The following is a 17,856-nucleotide window of genomic DNA, read 5'->3' on the forward strand; positions in this document are numbered from 1 at the left end:
AGCTCCTTGGCAGCAACCAGCACTTGGACCACACTCTCCTTCCTGAACCTCTCCTGGCACCTCTTAGGATTCCCTCCTGGGTTTCCTACCACTCTAGCCACTCCTCTGGGGACTCGCCCTTAAGTGCTAACAGTCCCTACACATCTTCTACCCACTTTCTATTTTACATTCTTTCTCTGCATTTGAACAGCTATACGTAATGCCCTCCCTCTAGCTCAGATTCATGATCCTGTCCCATACACTCGACTGATTACTAGACATCGCCACTCTGCCGTCTCACAGGTACGTCACACTCAACATGTCTACAAAGAAATGCCCCTCTTCCAGCCCCAGATGCTCTCCTCCCTGCATTTCCTGGCTCTCCACACGCAAGCGCCACTGCTGCCTCTCTCAAGCATGTGCTAAGCACTCCAAGTGGCCTGGAGCTCCAAGGAAAGGCCTGTGTCTGATCCAGTGTCCACGGAGGGGTCTCTTTTCAAAAGGACAAGCCTCCTCTGCTAGATTCTGCCTGGACAGAAGCAGGCAGCGGCCTAACTATTCCTTCCCTCCGGACCAGCTGACTTTCCCGTACAGGTGTGCTATAGGGAGGAGTAAGTAAAACGATCCCAACTACCTCTCACTTGAATATGATTTATTATTCAAATGATCAGCTCTTACCGTAGGAATACAGTATGGATGACACAAAGGTCCTCACGCAACTGCAGTTTAGCAGGCTAACTAGAGTAAAGCCTTTCCAAGTACTGCTGGCACCCTAATCCTGGGCAACTCCACATGCAGGCACAAGAGGACAGCGGGGATGGTTAACACCATCATCCAAGAACAGAGAACTGAGGGCAGCAGTTCTCAGTCAGTTATACATCAGAACTGTCTGGGTAATACAGCCTGGGACTCAGCTTAGAACTACATGGAGTCCGTTTCTGCCTGTGGACCAGATGAGTCATCGCCCCCATCCTACCACCACTGCACACCTTGTCTGTGTGTACGTGTGTACACTGTATGTGCATGTGTGGCCTGAGGTGTACAAGGAGAAACCAGAACTCTCTCCTGCTGCCTTGAATAGCAACTGTTTTCTGATAAGAAGAGCAATGGCAACATTTTAAATCATAATGACTATTAAGCTCAAATGTGTATATTTTACTTTCTTTTCATAGGTTTCTCTTAGTAAAGTTCTGACGATCCTTTCAGGAACCTACTTTCATTTTAAAAACAGGACCACACCTTGTGTACAAGACAGAAATTTCTACAGGTGCTTTATGAAAGAAAACGTAGCTTACCAAAGTTACTATGGCACACTCAGCAGGTAGTTGTGCAGCACTAAACAGAACGCAAACAAATCTGTAAATGAATTTATGTTCAGGATCACGCTTAAAGTATTCCTCTGGAAGCTTTTCTTGCTAAAAGAAGAAAGAAGGCAATATAAGCATCCACTGAAGAAAACTACTTAAAAGTACCCTCAAGGCAGCAGTCTTCACATTTGGGCCCACGTGCCCCTTAAAGTAATTTTGGTTGGGTGACATGTCTTGGAGTCTTTTAAATATAAACAATGGGATCCTAAAACACTACAGTGATTTAATACTCACCACCACCCACTAAAGAAAAACACAGATGCAACCTCAGAAAATGTACATATTTCCACCTTTCTCCCCACAGAATTCTAACCAAATGTCAACTCTTTTTAGGTTCAAAAGTCTTGCTGATCACCATGTGTCATCATACTTTTCTGCCATCAACTTTGAAAAAAACACGTCCAGGGTCCTGTCACCATAAGGCTCTAAGAATGCTCTGTCCTATACAGTAGTCACCAGCCACATGTGGCCACAGAGCACCTGAAGACGTGAATCTTAAAACTTTGTCATTTTAATTGGTTTAAAATTTAAGCAGTTTTCTAATTTTCTTCTTAGAGGTCTTACCACATTTGTTAGGTTTATTTACAAATATTTACATTCTTTGATGTTATGGAAAAGCATCCTTCAAAAAGATACACCTTCTGTTACTTGGGTATGTGTACTTACCTGCTCACTAATCATACAAAGCACAACTCAGTTCTTATCCGTCACACCCCTTATACAACATGCCTTTGGTAAAATGACTAGACACAACATGGGGTGGGGAAGAAGACTTCAGAGGAAGATGATTTAGACCTTGAGCTGGAGGGAGTAATTTTCTTCTAGTAACTAATTTCAAAGCAAATCAGCATGAAATAAACAACTATAAGAGAAAAATACTTCAGTAAAACTGACACTTACTGTGAGTGAATGTGATCTCTCATCAAAAATATCCAGGGATCTATTTGCATCTCTATAAAATAAGAATATGCATGTAGAAAGTTAATTCAGGAGTTACTATCTTAGTAACATCTGCTAGGAGTAGAGAGAGGAGCAGAGGAAGCTTAACCTTTGACAAAGCAAACAGTTTTTTACAAATTCTTGTCCTGGATTCTGCCCTTAGAAAGGTTTCCTGACCTATTTTTATTCAGCACATCAAACTCTGAAATCTTTTCTACAACAACCAGCCAGAGTTGCCTTCACAAGCACTAACCCTCCCTAACAGGCAATGCTAGCAAACCAATATATTTCCATTCCTCTAACCTCACACGGAAATATATCAATAGAAGAACGTTTTATAAAGCAGTGGTGGTGGGCAATGAAGTCTTCTCACTTCAATGAATGTGAATGAGAGATTCAGTTTTCTCCCCTGTTTCTTTCTCTTTATTTCTTTATATTATATTCTTACCGTGTATTTCTTCTTGTCTCTCTTAAACAGTTTGAGTTAAAAATGTAATTGTCTTTTTATTTTAAAAGAGACCAGGCTTTTTATTTAAAATTTCACCACACTAATACATGGTGCTCATAATTTACACAGCAGTTCTCCAAATGTGGTCTGCAGGGCTCTGGGATCCTCCCCTATCCCCTCTTCAGGAGGCCCAAGATGTCAAAACTGTTTGTATAAGAATACTAAGACATTACCTGCCTTTACATTGTTTGACATTTGCTGTGACTGCATAAGAGCAAAAGTGGGTAAAACTGCTGGCTTCTGAGCAGTGGTACCAAACTCAATTAGAAGTCATTCAATTATTCACAGCTACTTGCAGTTTAAAACAAATCTGCTTTACTTAAGAACATCCCTGATAAAATCATAACAATTAATACTGTTCTTAACCCTTGATCCTTCTTTTTAATATTCTGAGTAAGTGGAAAGTATGCATTAAGCACTTGTACATACTGAAATACGGTTGGGTTAAGGACGAGAATTTCTGACTTCGTGCTAAGTCACTTTTCTCATAGAACACCATCTTGATTTGAACCATTTTTTTCATAGAACACCACCTTTATTTGAATGTACAAGTGACAGTCATTCTTCCAAAAATGAACAAAGTGAGCCTGTTACTTCAAGGAAAATAACTGTAACGTATCTGTTGCTAATGATAAAATTCAAGCCATCAAGCTAAAAATATCAGGATTTTTGGAAAACTTGTAAGTCCTATTGTGAGCTTGATCTACTGTGAGCTTGACAACTTCTCAATATTTAAAGACTTTTCTGGTAAGACTGGTGGTGATACTAACAAAAGTGAGTTTTTGACACTGTCTAAAGAAATGTGAACCAATACTTTCCAAATGACCGACGTATAGTAATGTAAAATCAGGTACAGGTAAAAAGATCCACTTCAGTATGCATGACAGTTCAATGGGTATTAATTAACACAGTATTTACTACAAGTTCATGGATATGATTTAGAATTCCATTTTAAATAATTTAAGAAACTAGCACATGTGGACTTTTAGTACAGTATCAAAGAATATACCAAATTATCTGAAGGCTTTAAAAATACACCTTTTTCCAACTATATATCTGCATGAGGCTGGATCGTCTTCATATTGTTTCTTCAAAACAGATGACTGAAGACAGAGCAGATATAAGAATCAGCTGTCTTCGATGAACAATGAGATACTCTTCTCTCAACTTTTTTGTTGTGGAAAACAGTTTAAAAAATGACCTATGTTAAACACTGGGGTTCCCAAGCAGGAGTGATTTCATCCCCCAGGGGACTTCTGCCCATGGCTGCAGAGTTCTGGTTGTCGTCATGTGGAGGAAAGAAGAAGGCGCTCCTGGCATCTAGTGAGCAGAGGCCAGGTGTGCTGCTAAATACCCTACAATGCACAGGACGACCCCCCCCCCGCCCAACAAAGCATTATCTAGCTCAAAATTTCCATAGTGCTAAGGAAAACGCTGTTTTCACATACAATGGATTTAAGGTTTTAATTCTCAATTTCAATTTCTAATATAGTAAATATCAATATAACCCACATGAACAAATACTCTGAGAGACCCAGTAACTTAAGAATTAAGTCTTGAGATAAAAATAAAAGACTCATTTCAATATTATAATAAAAGCATTCTAATAAAAGCTTACTCCAATAATGTCTATAGTTATCACCTAACACTAAACATGATACCTTGTAAATTAATTAGCTGGAATAACAAGATAGGTTTTAAAAGAGCTCACCTGTTCTTTATGTGGTAATAGATTGCTAAGGTCACACTGTGGAGGGAAAAAAATATATTGTAATAATTGATTTTTATCATGTTAGACCTGAAGACATTTTGGAAAGGGGTTGGCGGGGAGGGAAGACCTTCCAGATGTCCAGTGGCCCTGACATCCTCTAATTCAGAACAGTACTCCATGGGTGCGTTCCCTCTGGTTTTAGGTTCTTCGGCTTTTAGCAAAATTAGGAGACCCAAACTGCCAGATATGCTGTGAGAAGACGTGTTTTGGTTATTATAATATATAAATTATTACATATTTCCCCAGTCATTTGTCCTTCTACCTACAGAAACTTTCGTCCTGTACAAGCTATATTTATCTATACACATGCTTAGATTCAAGCCATACAGTAGGTGGTGTGTGCGTGTGTGGCTTTTTTGTTAGGCCCTGCATCTCAGTTGATTGAGTTCACTATCCACCTACCCATCCATTTTCCATTATTTCCCTAAAAGTAAATAATAAAAATGCTCTATACCAAATAAAATGATTTAAAATCACTTTTACCTAAGTATTAGAAATTTTAATAGCAAAATTTTACAGCCACAAAATTGAGGATAGGTCTGGCTACCCTGGAATAAGCAGTGCTAATAATGCAGCATACTACAACACAGTATACGACCACTGACAGGTATTTCCAAATTACTTAAAGTATTAATGAACAGACAGATACAAGTCCTCAGATACTCTTTAAGTTCCTATATTTCTAAGTTATTCACAGATGTTGTGTATGAGGCAACAAAGGGTTTTCTGGTTAAGTTATATGTTTCCCTTTGTTCTCAGTGTCTAAAATGAAACTCAAAATAAGTGAGGGAAGGCAAATCTGAATTTTATAAGTAGGTCTATAGAATCTTAGCACTTGTATAAAGGCCTGTAACACTGTCAGCATCAAAGATGGAAACTTCTCTAGTGCTTCAAAGTTTCATCTTCCAATTGATTTTAAAAATCACAGAATTAGAAGTTATATGATGAAAGGACCACTGAACCTTAGATGACATTTAACTAAAACAACTCATTTTACAGATAAGGGAACCATGGCTTAAAACTGGCTTACCCAAGGTCCCACCAATTATCAGAAGCAGTTCTCTTTCTCCTACCCTCAAACCAGACAGTGGCTCCCAAGCTCGGCTGCACACTGGGATCACCTGAGAAGCTTTAAAAACTGCCTGGCTTCTGCTTCAAAATGTTCTGATTTCACTGGCATTGGGTATGACTTGTGTATCAGGATTGTTTTTAAAGATCCCCAGGTGACTGCAATGTGCAGCACAGTTTAGCATGAATGAGGTAGGGTTAAGATCAGAATCACTCGGGATGCTTTTGTCCATAGAATCATGCCTCGCAACATTCCCCCGCTTGGCAAAAAGTGCGTGTGAGAGAGAGGGACAGACACACAGACACTGTGTCTTGGGGGCCGGGGGGAGGTGGAATTCATGTGTTTAGAGACATATATCTTGAAAAAGTTTCATAAGTGATTCTAATAAGGCTCACCTACCCCACTGAGAACAACTACCCCATTGAAAACTAATCTCATGATAAAACATTTTTCAAAATCATTCCTAAAAGCCAATTGGCCCTACTAATTAGCTCAGTAAACCTTTATTTCACCAATAATGAATGTGCTGAATGATCATTTCTAAAACTTAATGAGAGCTAATTAAAATTTATTGTACTTCCAAAAATTACATTAGATTGGGGAAAAAAAGCATGAAACCTACTTGTCTGAGCAAGGTTAATCCTTAAAACTACGTTTGAAGTATAGACTAGAACATCAGGCTCTTTTGAATTCAAAAGAAGCTGTGACTCTAGCCAAAGCAGTGATTTTTTTACCCACAGATTTAGTGTCTTGGCTAAATAAAAACATTCAGTGCCAAAACTCAGGGCTTTAGAGACAGACAGGGCTCCGCGTTTGCTGAAACATGATTTGACCACAACTATTATCATAAGTAAGACAGGAAAGTTGCATTACTATGATTGGGAACTTGCTGTTTTTAACGAGAAGTTATTGACAATTTACATAGCTAAAAAAAGGCTGGCACATTAGCAACAAATTACTTATCTTTTTAAGACGGAAAATAAAATGAAGGAGATTAATATTTTCAAAAAGCATTTCCCAAACTGTGCTCTGCAAAGTCAACATTCATATCCTAAGGAGACATTAATGTTCCGGGAACAACACCAAGGGAGTCAGAAAGCTCTGCATCCTGTTTGGTTTTACCTTCTCTCTCTTAAATAAACTCGAAAGGTTCATCATTAGGGGGTTTTGAAAGTGCATCTCCAATTGTGGACCATGAGGTGCTCCCAGAAGCTAAGGAACAGTTTTCATCCTCATGACACTGTTCACGTCTTAAGTATAAACCTAACCACAGCCATGTTTCCAAAATTTCATCTCTTTTATTGTTCTTCTGCCGTGATTGATACGGTGTGTTGGAGATGTATTTATAGATATACGAACAAAAATTAAATGTATCTCAAGTTAAAACTTCAGTCAAACAAACTGCATCTACAAAGAAATTAAGCTTGAGAGTGTGTTCCTTAAGACTGCTTTGATGTATTTTCCCCCTCTTTCGGGTTCAGGAAGGAGAAGTGAAATTTCACCCAGAAATAGTGCAGGAAAAAAAAATGCACAGTGGGATAAATCTGACAAAATCCAATGAAATTTAAATGCAGATTCACTATGGTGCCAGTAGGGGACAAGCTGTTCCTTCTTCTAAGAGTAGCTTCCAAAGTAGTATACATTGTTTTAGGACTACAACTCATAAAGAAATCATTTTGTCTAGAACTATCCAATACAAAGGCCCACTCCTTCTCATTATGTTCATCAAGGTCTTAACAACAAAAATGGGGGGGGGGGGGGGGCGGGGGGGCGGAGTCAAGATGGTGGCATGGGAAGATGCGGAGATTGTGTCCCCCCACAAATAGAAGAGCTACCGGAGGCCAGCGGGGGACCTGAGGCCCAAGCAGACCTCAGGAACCCCGCAGCAACCGGGTAGGACCTGGGGGAAGTCAGGGGGGCGGGGAAGGGGAAGCCTGACCGGACCAGCACCCCTGGGGGGTGGCTGCGGGAGGGGAGACGTTCCTGCCTGGAGGGACTGCTGGGGGCTGGGGAGATCGGGGAAACCGCGATTGGGTTTCTCCCACCCAGGAGGCCGGGGGGCCTGCTGGGCTCCTCAGTGGGGTCCTCCACCCTCCAAGGCCCCCTCCAGGCTGCCTGGGTCCTGGGGGGTGTGGAAGGAGGGAGGAGGGGCGAGGAGGTGGAGAGGCAGACAGGAGGGGGTGGGAGCTTTGAGACTGGGGGACAGGGGAGGCTGGAGGGCATTTCGCCTGCTCTCTTGGCCAGGGAGGCCAACTGCGCTCCCCGACCTGGTCCTTCATTCTCCAGGCCCCCTCCAGCTGCTTAGAACCTAGGAGAGTGGGGGGCAGGGGAGAGGAAGAGAGGCAGACAGGGACCCTACCAGACTGGGAAACCTGGGGAAGTGCGGCAGGCATTACCCAAGCCCAGTTGGCCCTGGGAAGCCTGTTGGGCATCAGAGTCTGGTCTCCCGCTTTTCAGTGCCCCCTGCAGCTGTAAGGGTTCTAGGGGAACAGGAGAGAGGGAGTGGGAAATAAGAGAAGCCAAGGGGGAGGGGCCCTCCAAGACTGGAGGACTAGGGGAGGGACATGGGGAGGTGCTTGCATCTCTCCCACCAACTTGGGCCCAGGGAGCCTGCTGGGTACCTTGACCTGGTCCTCTGCTCCCAGGACCAGAGGCATTTCCAGGCCCCTCTACCTCACTGGACCTATGCCCCATTCCCCACCACCCCCAGGGCCTTCTCTAAGCGTAGGCTCGGCCCATTGCCTAACATCCGCCCCCACCACTGCCCTTGTCTAAGCCCCGTCCCCACAGCCAAGGCCTTTTCTGGCTTTTTTTTTTCTTTCTTTTCTCTTGCCACCCCCTCACCTAGGATACTGCAGTTGTTTTACAATCCAGTTGTTGCTCCATCATTTTTTAAAAAGTTTTTTCTAACACATCTGTTAGTTTCCTACTATTGTAGTTTTTAGCTTGCTATTGTCCTCCTGTTCTCCTACCTGTTTTTTTTTTCTTCGTTTTCCCTGCTTCACACAGCTTGTGAGATCTTGATACACAAGCCCAGTGTCAGGCCTGCGCTCCTGAGGTGGGAGCTCTGAGTCCAAAACATTGGACTGACAGGGAAACCCACTTCCCAGGAACCTCCCAGAGGTTCTCAACTTAACACCAAGACCCAGCAGGAACACAATTCCACCCATCCAAAGTGGGGGGAAAATGAGATGACAAAAAAATATGCCACAGATGAAGGAACAAGGTAAAAATACACAAGAACAAATAAATGAAGAGGAAATAGGAAAACTGCCTGCAAAAGAATTGAGTTATGATAGTAAAGATGATCCAAAATCTCGATCACAAAATAGAGAAAATATAAGAAACAGTTAAAAAGGAATCAGAAGAACTAAAGAGCAAACAAACAGTACTAGATAACAACTGAAATTAAAAATACTCTAGATGGTATAAACAGCAGAATAACTGAGGCAGAAGAACGAATAAGGGGATTAGAAGATAGAATGGGGGAAATAATTGCCACAGAGCATGAAAAAGAAAAAAGAATAAAAAGAAAGGAAGACAGTCTCAGAGACCTTGGTGACAACATTAAGCGCACCAACATTCGAATCATAGGCATCCCAGAAGAAGAAGAAAAAAAGAAAGGGTCTGAGAAAATATTTGAAGAGGTTAGAGTGGAAAACTTCCCCAGCATGGGAAAGGAAATAATTAATCAAGTCCAAGAAGCGCAGAGAGTCCCATACAGAATAAACCCAAGGAGAAATACACCAAGGCACATATTAATCAAACTAACAAAAATTAAACACAAAGAAAAAACATTAAAAGCAGCTAATAACATATAAGGGGAAACCCATAAGGATAACAGCTGATCCTTCTACAGAAACTCTGCAGGCCAGGAGGGAGTGGCAGAATATATTGAAAGTCCTGAGAGAGAAAAACCTACAGTCAAGAATACTCTGCCCAGCAAGAATCTCATTCAGATTCGAGGGAGAAATCAAAAGCTTTACAGACAAGCAAAAGTTAAGAGAATTCAGCACCACCAAACCAGCCTTACAACAAGTGCTAAAGGAACTTTTCTAAACAGGAAACAAAAGAGAATGAAATGACCTACAAAAACAAACCCAAAACAATTAAGAAAATGGTCATTGGAACACACATGTCAATAATCACCTTAAATGTAAATGGATTCAATGCTCCAACCAAAAGACACAGACTGGTTGAATGGATACAAAAACAAGACCCTTCTACATGCTGCCTACAAGAAACCCACTTCAGACCAAGGGACACATACAGACTGAAAGTAAGGGGATGGAAAAAGATACTCCATGCAAATGGAAGCGAAAAGAAAGCTGGAGGAGCAATACTCATATCAGACAAATTAGACTTTAGAGTAAAGGCTATTACAAGAGACAAGGAAGGACACTACATAATGATCAGGGGATCCAACCAAGAAGAACATATCACAATGGTAAATATCTATGCAACCAACATAGGAGCAACTCAATACAGAAGGCAAATGCTAACAGCCATAATAGGGGAAATTGACAGTAACACAATAATAGTAGGAGACTTGAACACCCCACTTACATCAATGGACAGATCACCCAAACAGAAAATCAATAAGGACACACAAGCTTTAAATGACACATTAGACCATCTCAACATAATTGATATTTATAGGACATTCCATCCAAAAACAACAGAATACACTTTCTTCTCAAGTGCACATGGAACATTCTCTAGGATAGATCACATCTTGGGTCACAAATCAAGCCTTGGTAAATCCAAAAAAATTGAAATCGTATCAAGCATACTCTCTGACCACAATGCCATGAGACTAGATATCAATTACAGGAAACAAACTGCAAAAAATACAACCACATGGAGACGAAACAATACGCTATTAAACAACCGAGAAATCACTAAAGAAATCAAAGAGGAAATAAAAAAATACCTAGAAACAAATGACAATGAAGACACAACGACCCAAAACTTATGGGATGCAGCAAAAACAGTTCTGAGAGGGAAGTTTATAGCAATACAGTCCTCCCTCAAGAAACAAGAAAAATATCGAATAAACAACCTAACCTTACACCTAAAACAACTAGAGAAAGAAGAACAAAAAAACCCCAAAGTGAGCAGAAGGAAAGAAATCATAAAGATCAGAGCAGAAATAAATGAAAAAGAAATGAAGGAAGCAATAGCAAAGATCAATAAAACTAAAAGCTGGTTCTTTGCGAAGGTAAACAAAATTGATAAACCATTAGCCAAACTTATCAGGAAAAACAGGGAGAAGATGCAAATCAACAGAATTAGAAATGAAAAAGGAGAAGTAACAACGGACACCTCATAAATACAAAAGATCATGAGAGACTACTACAAGCAACTATATGCCAATCAATTGGATAACCTGGAAGAAATGGATACATTCTTAGAAAAGTACAATCTTCCAAAACTGAACCAGGAAGAAATAGAAACAATGAACAGACCAATCATAAGTACGGAAATTGAGACTGTGATTGAAAATCTCCCAACAAACAAAAGCCCAGGGCCAGATGGCTTCACAGGCGAATTCGATCAAACATTTAGAGAAGACCTAACACCCATCCTTCTCAAACTCTTCCAAATTATAGCAGGAGGAGGAACACTCCCAAACTCATTCTACGAGGCCACCATCACCCTGATACCAAAACCAGGCAAAGAGGTCACAAAAAAAGAACATTACAGGCCAATATCACAGATGAATATAGATGCAAAAATCCTCAACAAAATACTAGCTAACAGAATCCAACAGCACATTGAAAAGATCATACACCATGATCAAGTGGGGTTTATCCCTGGAATGCAAGGATTCTTCAACATATGCAAATCAATCAATGTGATACACCATATTAACAAATTGAAGGATCAAAACCATATGATCATCTCAATAGACGCAGAAAAAGCTTTTGACAAAATCCAACATCCATTTATGATAAAAACTCTCCAGAAAATGGGCATAGAAGGACATTACCTCAACATAATAAAAGCCATATATGACAAACCAAGAGCCAACATCGTCCTAAATGGCGATAAAGTGAAAGTATACCCTCTAAGGACAGGAACAAGACAGGGATGTCCACCCTCACCATTAGTATTCAACATAGTTTTGGAAGTGTTAGCCACAGCAATCAGGGAAGAAAATCAAATAAAAGGAATCCAAATTGGAAACGAAGAAGTAAAATTGTCACTCTTCACAGATGACATGATACTATACACAGAAAACCCTAAAGACTCTACCACAAAACTGCTAGCACTAATCGATGAATTTAGTAAAGTAGCAGGATACAACATTAATGTGCAGAAATCTCTTGCATTCCTATACACTAACAATGAAAGAACAGAAAGAGAAATTAAGGAAACTCTTCCATTTACCATTGCAACAAAAAGAATAAAATACCTAGGAATAAACCTGCTTAAGGAGGCAAAAGACCTGTATGCAGAAAACTAGAAGACACTGATGAAAGAAATCAGAGACGACACAAACAGATGGAGGGACATACCATGTTCCTGGATTGGAAGAATCAACATTGTGAAAATGACTATCTTACCCAAAGCAATTTATAGATTCAACACAATGCCTATCAAATTACCAATGGCATTTTTCACAGAACTACAACAACAAATCTTGCACTCTGTATGGAAATGCAAAAGACCCCAAAGAGCCTAAGCAATCTTGAGAAGGAAAGATGGAGTTGGTGGAATTAGGCTTCCTGACTTCAAACCCTACTATAAGGCCATAGTGATCAAGACAGTACGGTACTGGCACAAAAATAGAAAGGAAGATCAATGGAAAAGAATAGAGAACTCAGAGATAAACCCAAGCACATATGGGCAGCTTATCTTTGATAAAGGAGGTAAGAAAATACAATGGAAAAAAGACAGCCTCCTCAGTAAGTGGTGCTGGGAAATTTGGACAGCTACATGTAAAAGAATGACATTAGAACACTTCCTAACACCATACACAAAAAGAAACTCAAAATGGATTAAAGACCTACATGTAAAGCCAGACAGCATAAAACTCTTAGAGGAAAACATAGGCAGAACACTCTATGACATCCATCAAAGCAAGATCTTTTTTGACCCCCCTCCTAGAATCAATCATGGAAATAAAATCAAGAATCAACAAATGGGACCTCATGAAACTTAAAAGCTTTTGCACAGCAAAAGAAACCATAAACAAGACAAGAAGACAACCCTCAGAATGGGAGAAAATACTTGCCAACCAAGCAATGGACAAAGGATTAATCTCCAAAATATACAAGCAGCTCATGCAGCTGAATACCAAAAAAGCAAATAGCCCAATCCACAAATGGGCGGAAGACCTAAATAGACATTTCACCAAAGAAGACATACAGAAGGCCAACAAACACATGAAAAGATGCTCAACATCACTAATCATTCGAGAAATGCAGGTGAAAGCCACAATGAGGTATCACCTCACACCGGTCAGAATGGCCATCATCACAAAATCTAGAGACAATAAATGTTGGAGAGGGTGTGGAAAAAACGGAACTCTCCTGCACTGTTGGTGGGAATGTAAGCTGGTACAGCCACTCTGGAAAACAGTTTGGAAGTTCCTTAAAAAACTAAAAATAGAACTACTATATGGCCCAGTAATCCCACTCCTGGGCATATACCCCAGAGAAAACCATGATCCATAAAGAAACATGTCCCATAATGTTCATTGCAGCACTATTTACAATAGCCAGGACATGGAAACAACCTAAATGCCCATCAACAGATGAATGGATAAAGAAGTGTGGCACACATATACAATGGAATATTACTCAGCCATAAAAAGGAATGAAATGGAACTATATGTCATGAGGTGGATAGACCTAGAGTCTGTCATACAGAGTGAAGTAAGCCAGAAAGAGAAAAACAAATACTGTATGCGAACACATATACATGGAATCTGAAGAAATGGTACTGATGAACCCAGTGACAGGCAAGAGTGGACATACAGAAGTAGAGAATGGACTTGAGGACACGGGGGTGGGGTAAGGGGTGAAGGGGAAGCTGGGACGAGGTGAGAGAGTAGCATAGATATATTTACACTACCAGCTGTAAAATAGATAGCTAGTGGGAAGTTGCTGTATAACAAAAGGAGATCAACTTGATGGGAGATGCCTTGGAAGGCCGGGATGGGGAGGGTGGGGGGGAGTTGCGGGAGGGAGGGGATGTGGGGATATATGTGTAGATGCAGCTGATTCACTTTGGTGTACCTCAAAGACTGGTACAAGAGTGTAAAGCAAATATATTCCAATAAAGAGTCTGAAAAAAAAAACCAAAACAACAGAAATGCATCAAATAAAGATTTATACTTTTCCTGGGATTTCGTATTTGCTCTCTGGCTTTCCCTTCTATCATGCACTCTAAGATTAAAATGGAAACTGAAAATCCATAGTTAGGTCCCTGAAATCAATATATAGTTGACACCAGTTTCTTAACCTGATCACTGAAAAGGACAATTCAAATGAATGAAATTGCGTATGGCTCCGGTGCTTTTAGCAATGAGGGGGTCTCTGTCACTCAGCCCTTGGCAACCTAGTTGTACTCACCATTTTATTGTGGTTGTAAGATTAGGCTGGCTGACTGTGCTGTCATCTAGAAATATTGTTGAGCATGAGCTATACTTTTTAGTAAGCTGCCCTGGAGATACCTGAAGGGGAAGGGAAGTAGAAGAAAATGTCACAGTAAGTTAAACCTATAAAAGGGTGTTTTTTCCTCGCTTAAGATGTCAAACGATAAAGCATTAAGATTTTTCTTACACTCCATGAACTGTGTGAGTGTGATATCCTGTGAAGCTCTATGGGAAACCTCTACACTCTAACTTCCACAGATGAGATTGGAGAAATGGTTTATAAAATGCTGCCCTTGGTATAGTACCTACAATCCAACCTGGCAAGCACCTATTATAAATTACCTTTATAATAATGTAAAAAGTTTAGAATAAGATTTCAGTGTTTTTTCCTTAAGCAAAGAAATGCAGCTGAGATTTTCTATTTCTACTCCTTTACTACAATAAAATGTAATGCTTTATGTAGTATCAATGCAAGAGCATTTCACGGCAGTAAATGAATGCCAATAATGAGACAGTGACGAAACAAACATTGGTGAATCAGAGGCTGGGCATGCCAGGGGTGCTCTATCTCTAACAAGCTCGGGGCCGGAAGTCTCTCTGGGCCTCAATTTCCTTATCTGGAGGACAAAAAGGTACTGCTTGAAGATTCTCTCACATCCAAAAAACAGATAAAACAACTCTGAGAGTTTAACTTCTCACTTCATGTTTAAGTAAGACTGCCACCACATTACTCAATTGAGAACCTCAGAGAATACTTTCCATTCATTTCAAAATTTCATCAATTCTTTTCTACATATTTGACACTCCTCATGACACTTTCCTGCCTCACGCATTCTGCTCTCTGCCTGCAACGCCTTTTTTTTCCCTCCTTGTCCCAGCAAGCCTGACCCCATCTACCTCCAGCATGTATCTGCCAGCAGCCACACCACAAAACTTCTCCCATTCTGTACACTCAACACATCTAATTTACCAACTGTTACATGGGCTCAACTGCTTGCATGGTATCGCCCTCATAAGTAAGCAAGCTGCTCCAGGTTAGGGAAGATTCTTCTCCTACCTCCAGCTGCTGAGCACAGAATGTGGGACAAATTAGGATTCCACAAGTGCTTGAGAAATTTTTTAAGATCACTTACAACTAGAAGGTAAATCTTACTAAAGATACAAATTCGTGAGAATTTATCTGCAGTGGTATTGAATAGGTGACAAGGAACTTTCTGAGACCCTCTAGAGAATAAACTATCTTTCAAACACTTTAGAAGTATCCATTTATTTGTGAAGAGCCCAAGAATGCAGCAATAGTCAAATACTAAAATAGCCTCAATGATGTTAGGACAATGCTCTTTCTTAAAGTAAGGCCACTAACCAAATCCCGCTCACTATCAGCAGTTGAAAGTAATAGCAGCATTCTTTAACATCACAGAATACAAACAATTGTAATGCTTGGTTTTGTTTTTGGTTTCTGTTTGTTTACTCATTCAGATAAGCCTTCCTGCCTCCTATTAATATAAAATAGTTTTCATCATGCTGTCTCGCTCTCCCATCAGTGTCTTCCACAAATACACGAAAGGTGAGGAAGGGAGAAAATCTACTTGATGCTTTTTAAAATACACAGCATTTAAATAAACATTGCCAGCAGCCAATAATCAGAAATATACAAATGGTATAGAAAACACCATTTTGCTTGTTTCAGATGTTTTATGGCAAAGCCACTTATTCCTTATTAACAAAAAGTTCTAGATGGAACCTATTTGAAAAGTATCACTATTTGGAGGACTAATTTATCCTTCAAACGAGAAATGTTTCAAACTCAAACTCTGATATGGTCCTTAAGCTATTTGGTTAATGTGTAATTTTAGAACCTCAAAAAACAGATACAGCATGAAAAATGAAAATTCATTCATTCAAATACTTTTCTTCTAAATGAAGCAGGTTATCTTTTAAGGTCATTGCTATTAGGGTAGAATATGACATACACTCACATAGTAAAAGTCAATTCTGACCAAAACTCTGTATATGAGGAGAATAAAAATAGTAAGGAAATGCTATTTCCTTACTAGAGACTAGTTGGTAGAGCTTTGGGTGATAGTTACCCTGTTTTCCTCTATTAAAATTTTCTTTTTTCTGTTGTGGTCTTACGGCCCTATGGGGGCTCCTTTAACGTATCAGCAACTTACAGTCTACTGGCTCGATCCTACCAAAGAAACACTTCCGCAGGCCTACTCCCAAAGCTATTCCAACTTTTTAGCATCGAGTATTCACTGAAGGATGGCAGAATTAAAGCCTGAGCAAAGCCTGGATATATTACCTGCCAGCAGGTTACTTTCCTCTCATCTTGCTTGAAAATTTAAGATAACTGTCCTTTATGATTAGAGCCTTACCACTGCTGGCTCAAAACCTCAATAAACTACACGGACACACATAAGGATATAAAATTCAAATCCAAAAAAAAAAAAAAAATCCAACAGCTACTGACAGTTTAATGTTCATAGGTATTATTTCAACTGGTTGCTGAAGAACAGTATTTATCTTCACTCAGGACAGAATACATGGAGTTTTACAATCTTTACAAGGGGAAAGGGTTGCTTAGTAGACTTCAGGTTTAATGGCAAAGATGAAAAAATAATCATACCTAGAAGGCTAGTGACAACCCCCAAAACTGCTGAAATCCTGCCCCCACCCAGAGACTCTTCTCACTGTGCCTAATGCCTCTGACTTCAACCCATTAAAAAAATAAAGCTAAAGGTCACTTTTGTCCTCCCCCTTTTCACAAGTTTTGGATATGTTTATTAAGAATCAATGACTTTAACTTAAAAATTTGTAATACTTCACGCATAATATTCCATCTATGTTGCACATTAATGAACAATACGGTATGGTGAGTGATTTGAATTAAATTCTTAATAAAGGCCTTAGCAGAAAAGTACAATATTTTAATTAAGGTATAATCAAACATATTGTCTGAATTAATATCATTATATTGAATTAAAACTGTAAACGTAGAACCTATATTCAAAGTATAAATCTAAGTTTGAGTGGACTGACCACAAATCTATTTCCTCTTCCCCTTCCTTCAGAGATATCATCTCATTAGAATTAAAGGCATTTTTAAAAAATGCTATAAAGGCTATACATAAGACAGGATAAAGACAGCAGATGATTTTTAACATTTGAAAGATGAAAAGGCTACATAAAGCAGTGGTAACTGACATGGCAGGAGAGAGGAAGCACAACCTTGGTACCTACAGAGAATGACTGCGACAGGAACAAGAAAGTCAATCTGCCTTCCAGAAACCAAAGCAGGCTCACAATTCAGAGGCGTGGTCCCCCAAATCCTTCCAGTGATGCTTCCAGTTAGGTCTTAACAGACAGTCAGGGCCCACCACACGTTTGAGGGAAGGCCCCAACAAGGAAGAGATCAAAACAGGGAGAAGGAATTGATGAGAGTGATAAAATTCAGAAGTAAGTGAAAACTTTAAAAAAATATCTTAAACATCCACAGAAAGACGAGAAATTGCATCAGTGAAAAAAAAAAAGAATGACAGGATGTAAGAACTCTATAAAAATAAGGTAGACAAAACAATATATTCGATAGGATTAGAGTATAGTCAAGGAAATCTC

General features: G+C 39.8%; 1 protein-coding gene across 5 annotated transcripts in view; it reads right to left on the reverse strand.

Moving 5' to 3' along the window:
- Nucleotides 1–17,856, reverse strand: part of LOC130830034 (cyclin-Y-like protein 1) — an 81,257-nt gene that overhangs the window by 11,083 nt on the left and 52,318 nt on the right. For 4 of the 5 annotated variants that reach the window (XM_057696908.1, XM_057696905.1, XM_057696907.1 and 1 more), the window contains 4 exons: nucleotides 14,216–14,316; nucleotides 4,505–4,540; nucleotides 2,247–2,298; nucleotides 1,275–1,394 (listed from right to left, as the gene is read on the reverse strand). In XM_057696908.1, the coding sequence (XP_057552891.1) occupies nucleotides 1,275–1,394; nucleotides 2,247–2,298; nucleotides 4,505–4,540; nucleotides 14,216–14,316 (309 nt within the window). The remainder of the gene's footprint in view (nucleotides 1–1,274; nucleotides 1,395–2,246; nucleotides 2,299–4,504; nucleotides 4,541–14,215; nucleotides 14,317–17,856) is intronic. The other variant, XM_057696909.1, reaches the window with a different exon arrangement.

The sequence above is a fragment of the Hippopotamus amphibius genome, chromosome 10 (assembly GCF_030028045.1).
Source record: "Hippopotamus amphibius kiboko isolate mHipAmp2 chromosome 10, mHipAmp2.hap2, whole genome shotgun sequence".
NCBI lineage: Eukaryota > Metazoa > Chordata > Mammalia > Artiodactyla > Hippopotamidae > Hippopotamus > Hippopotamus amphibius.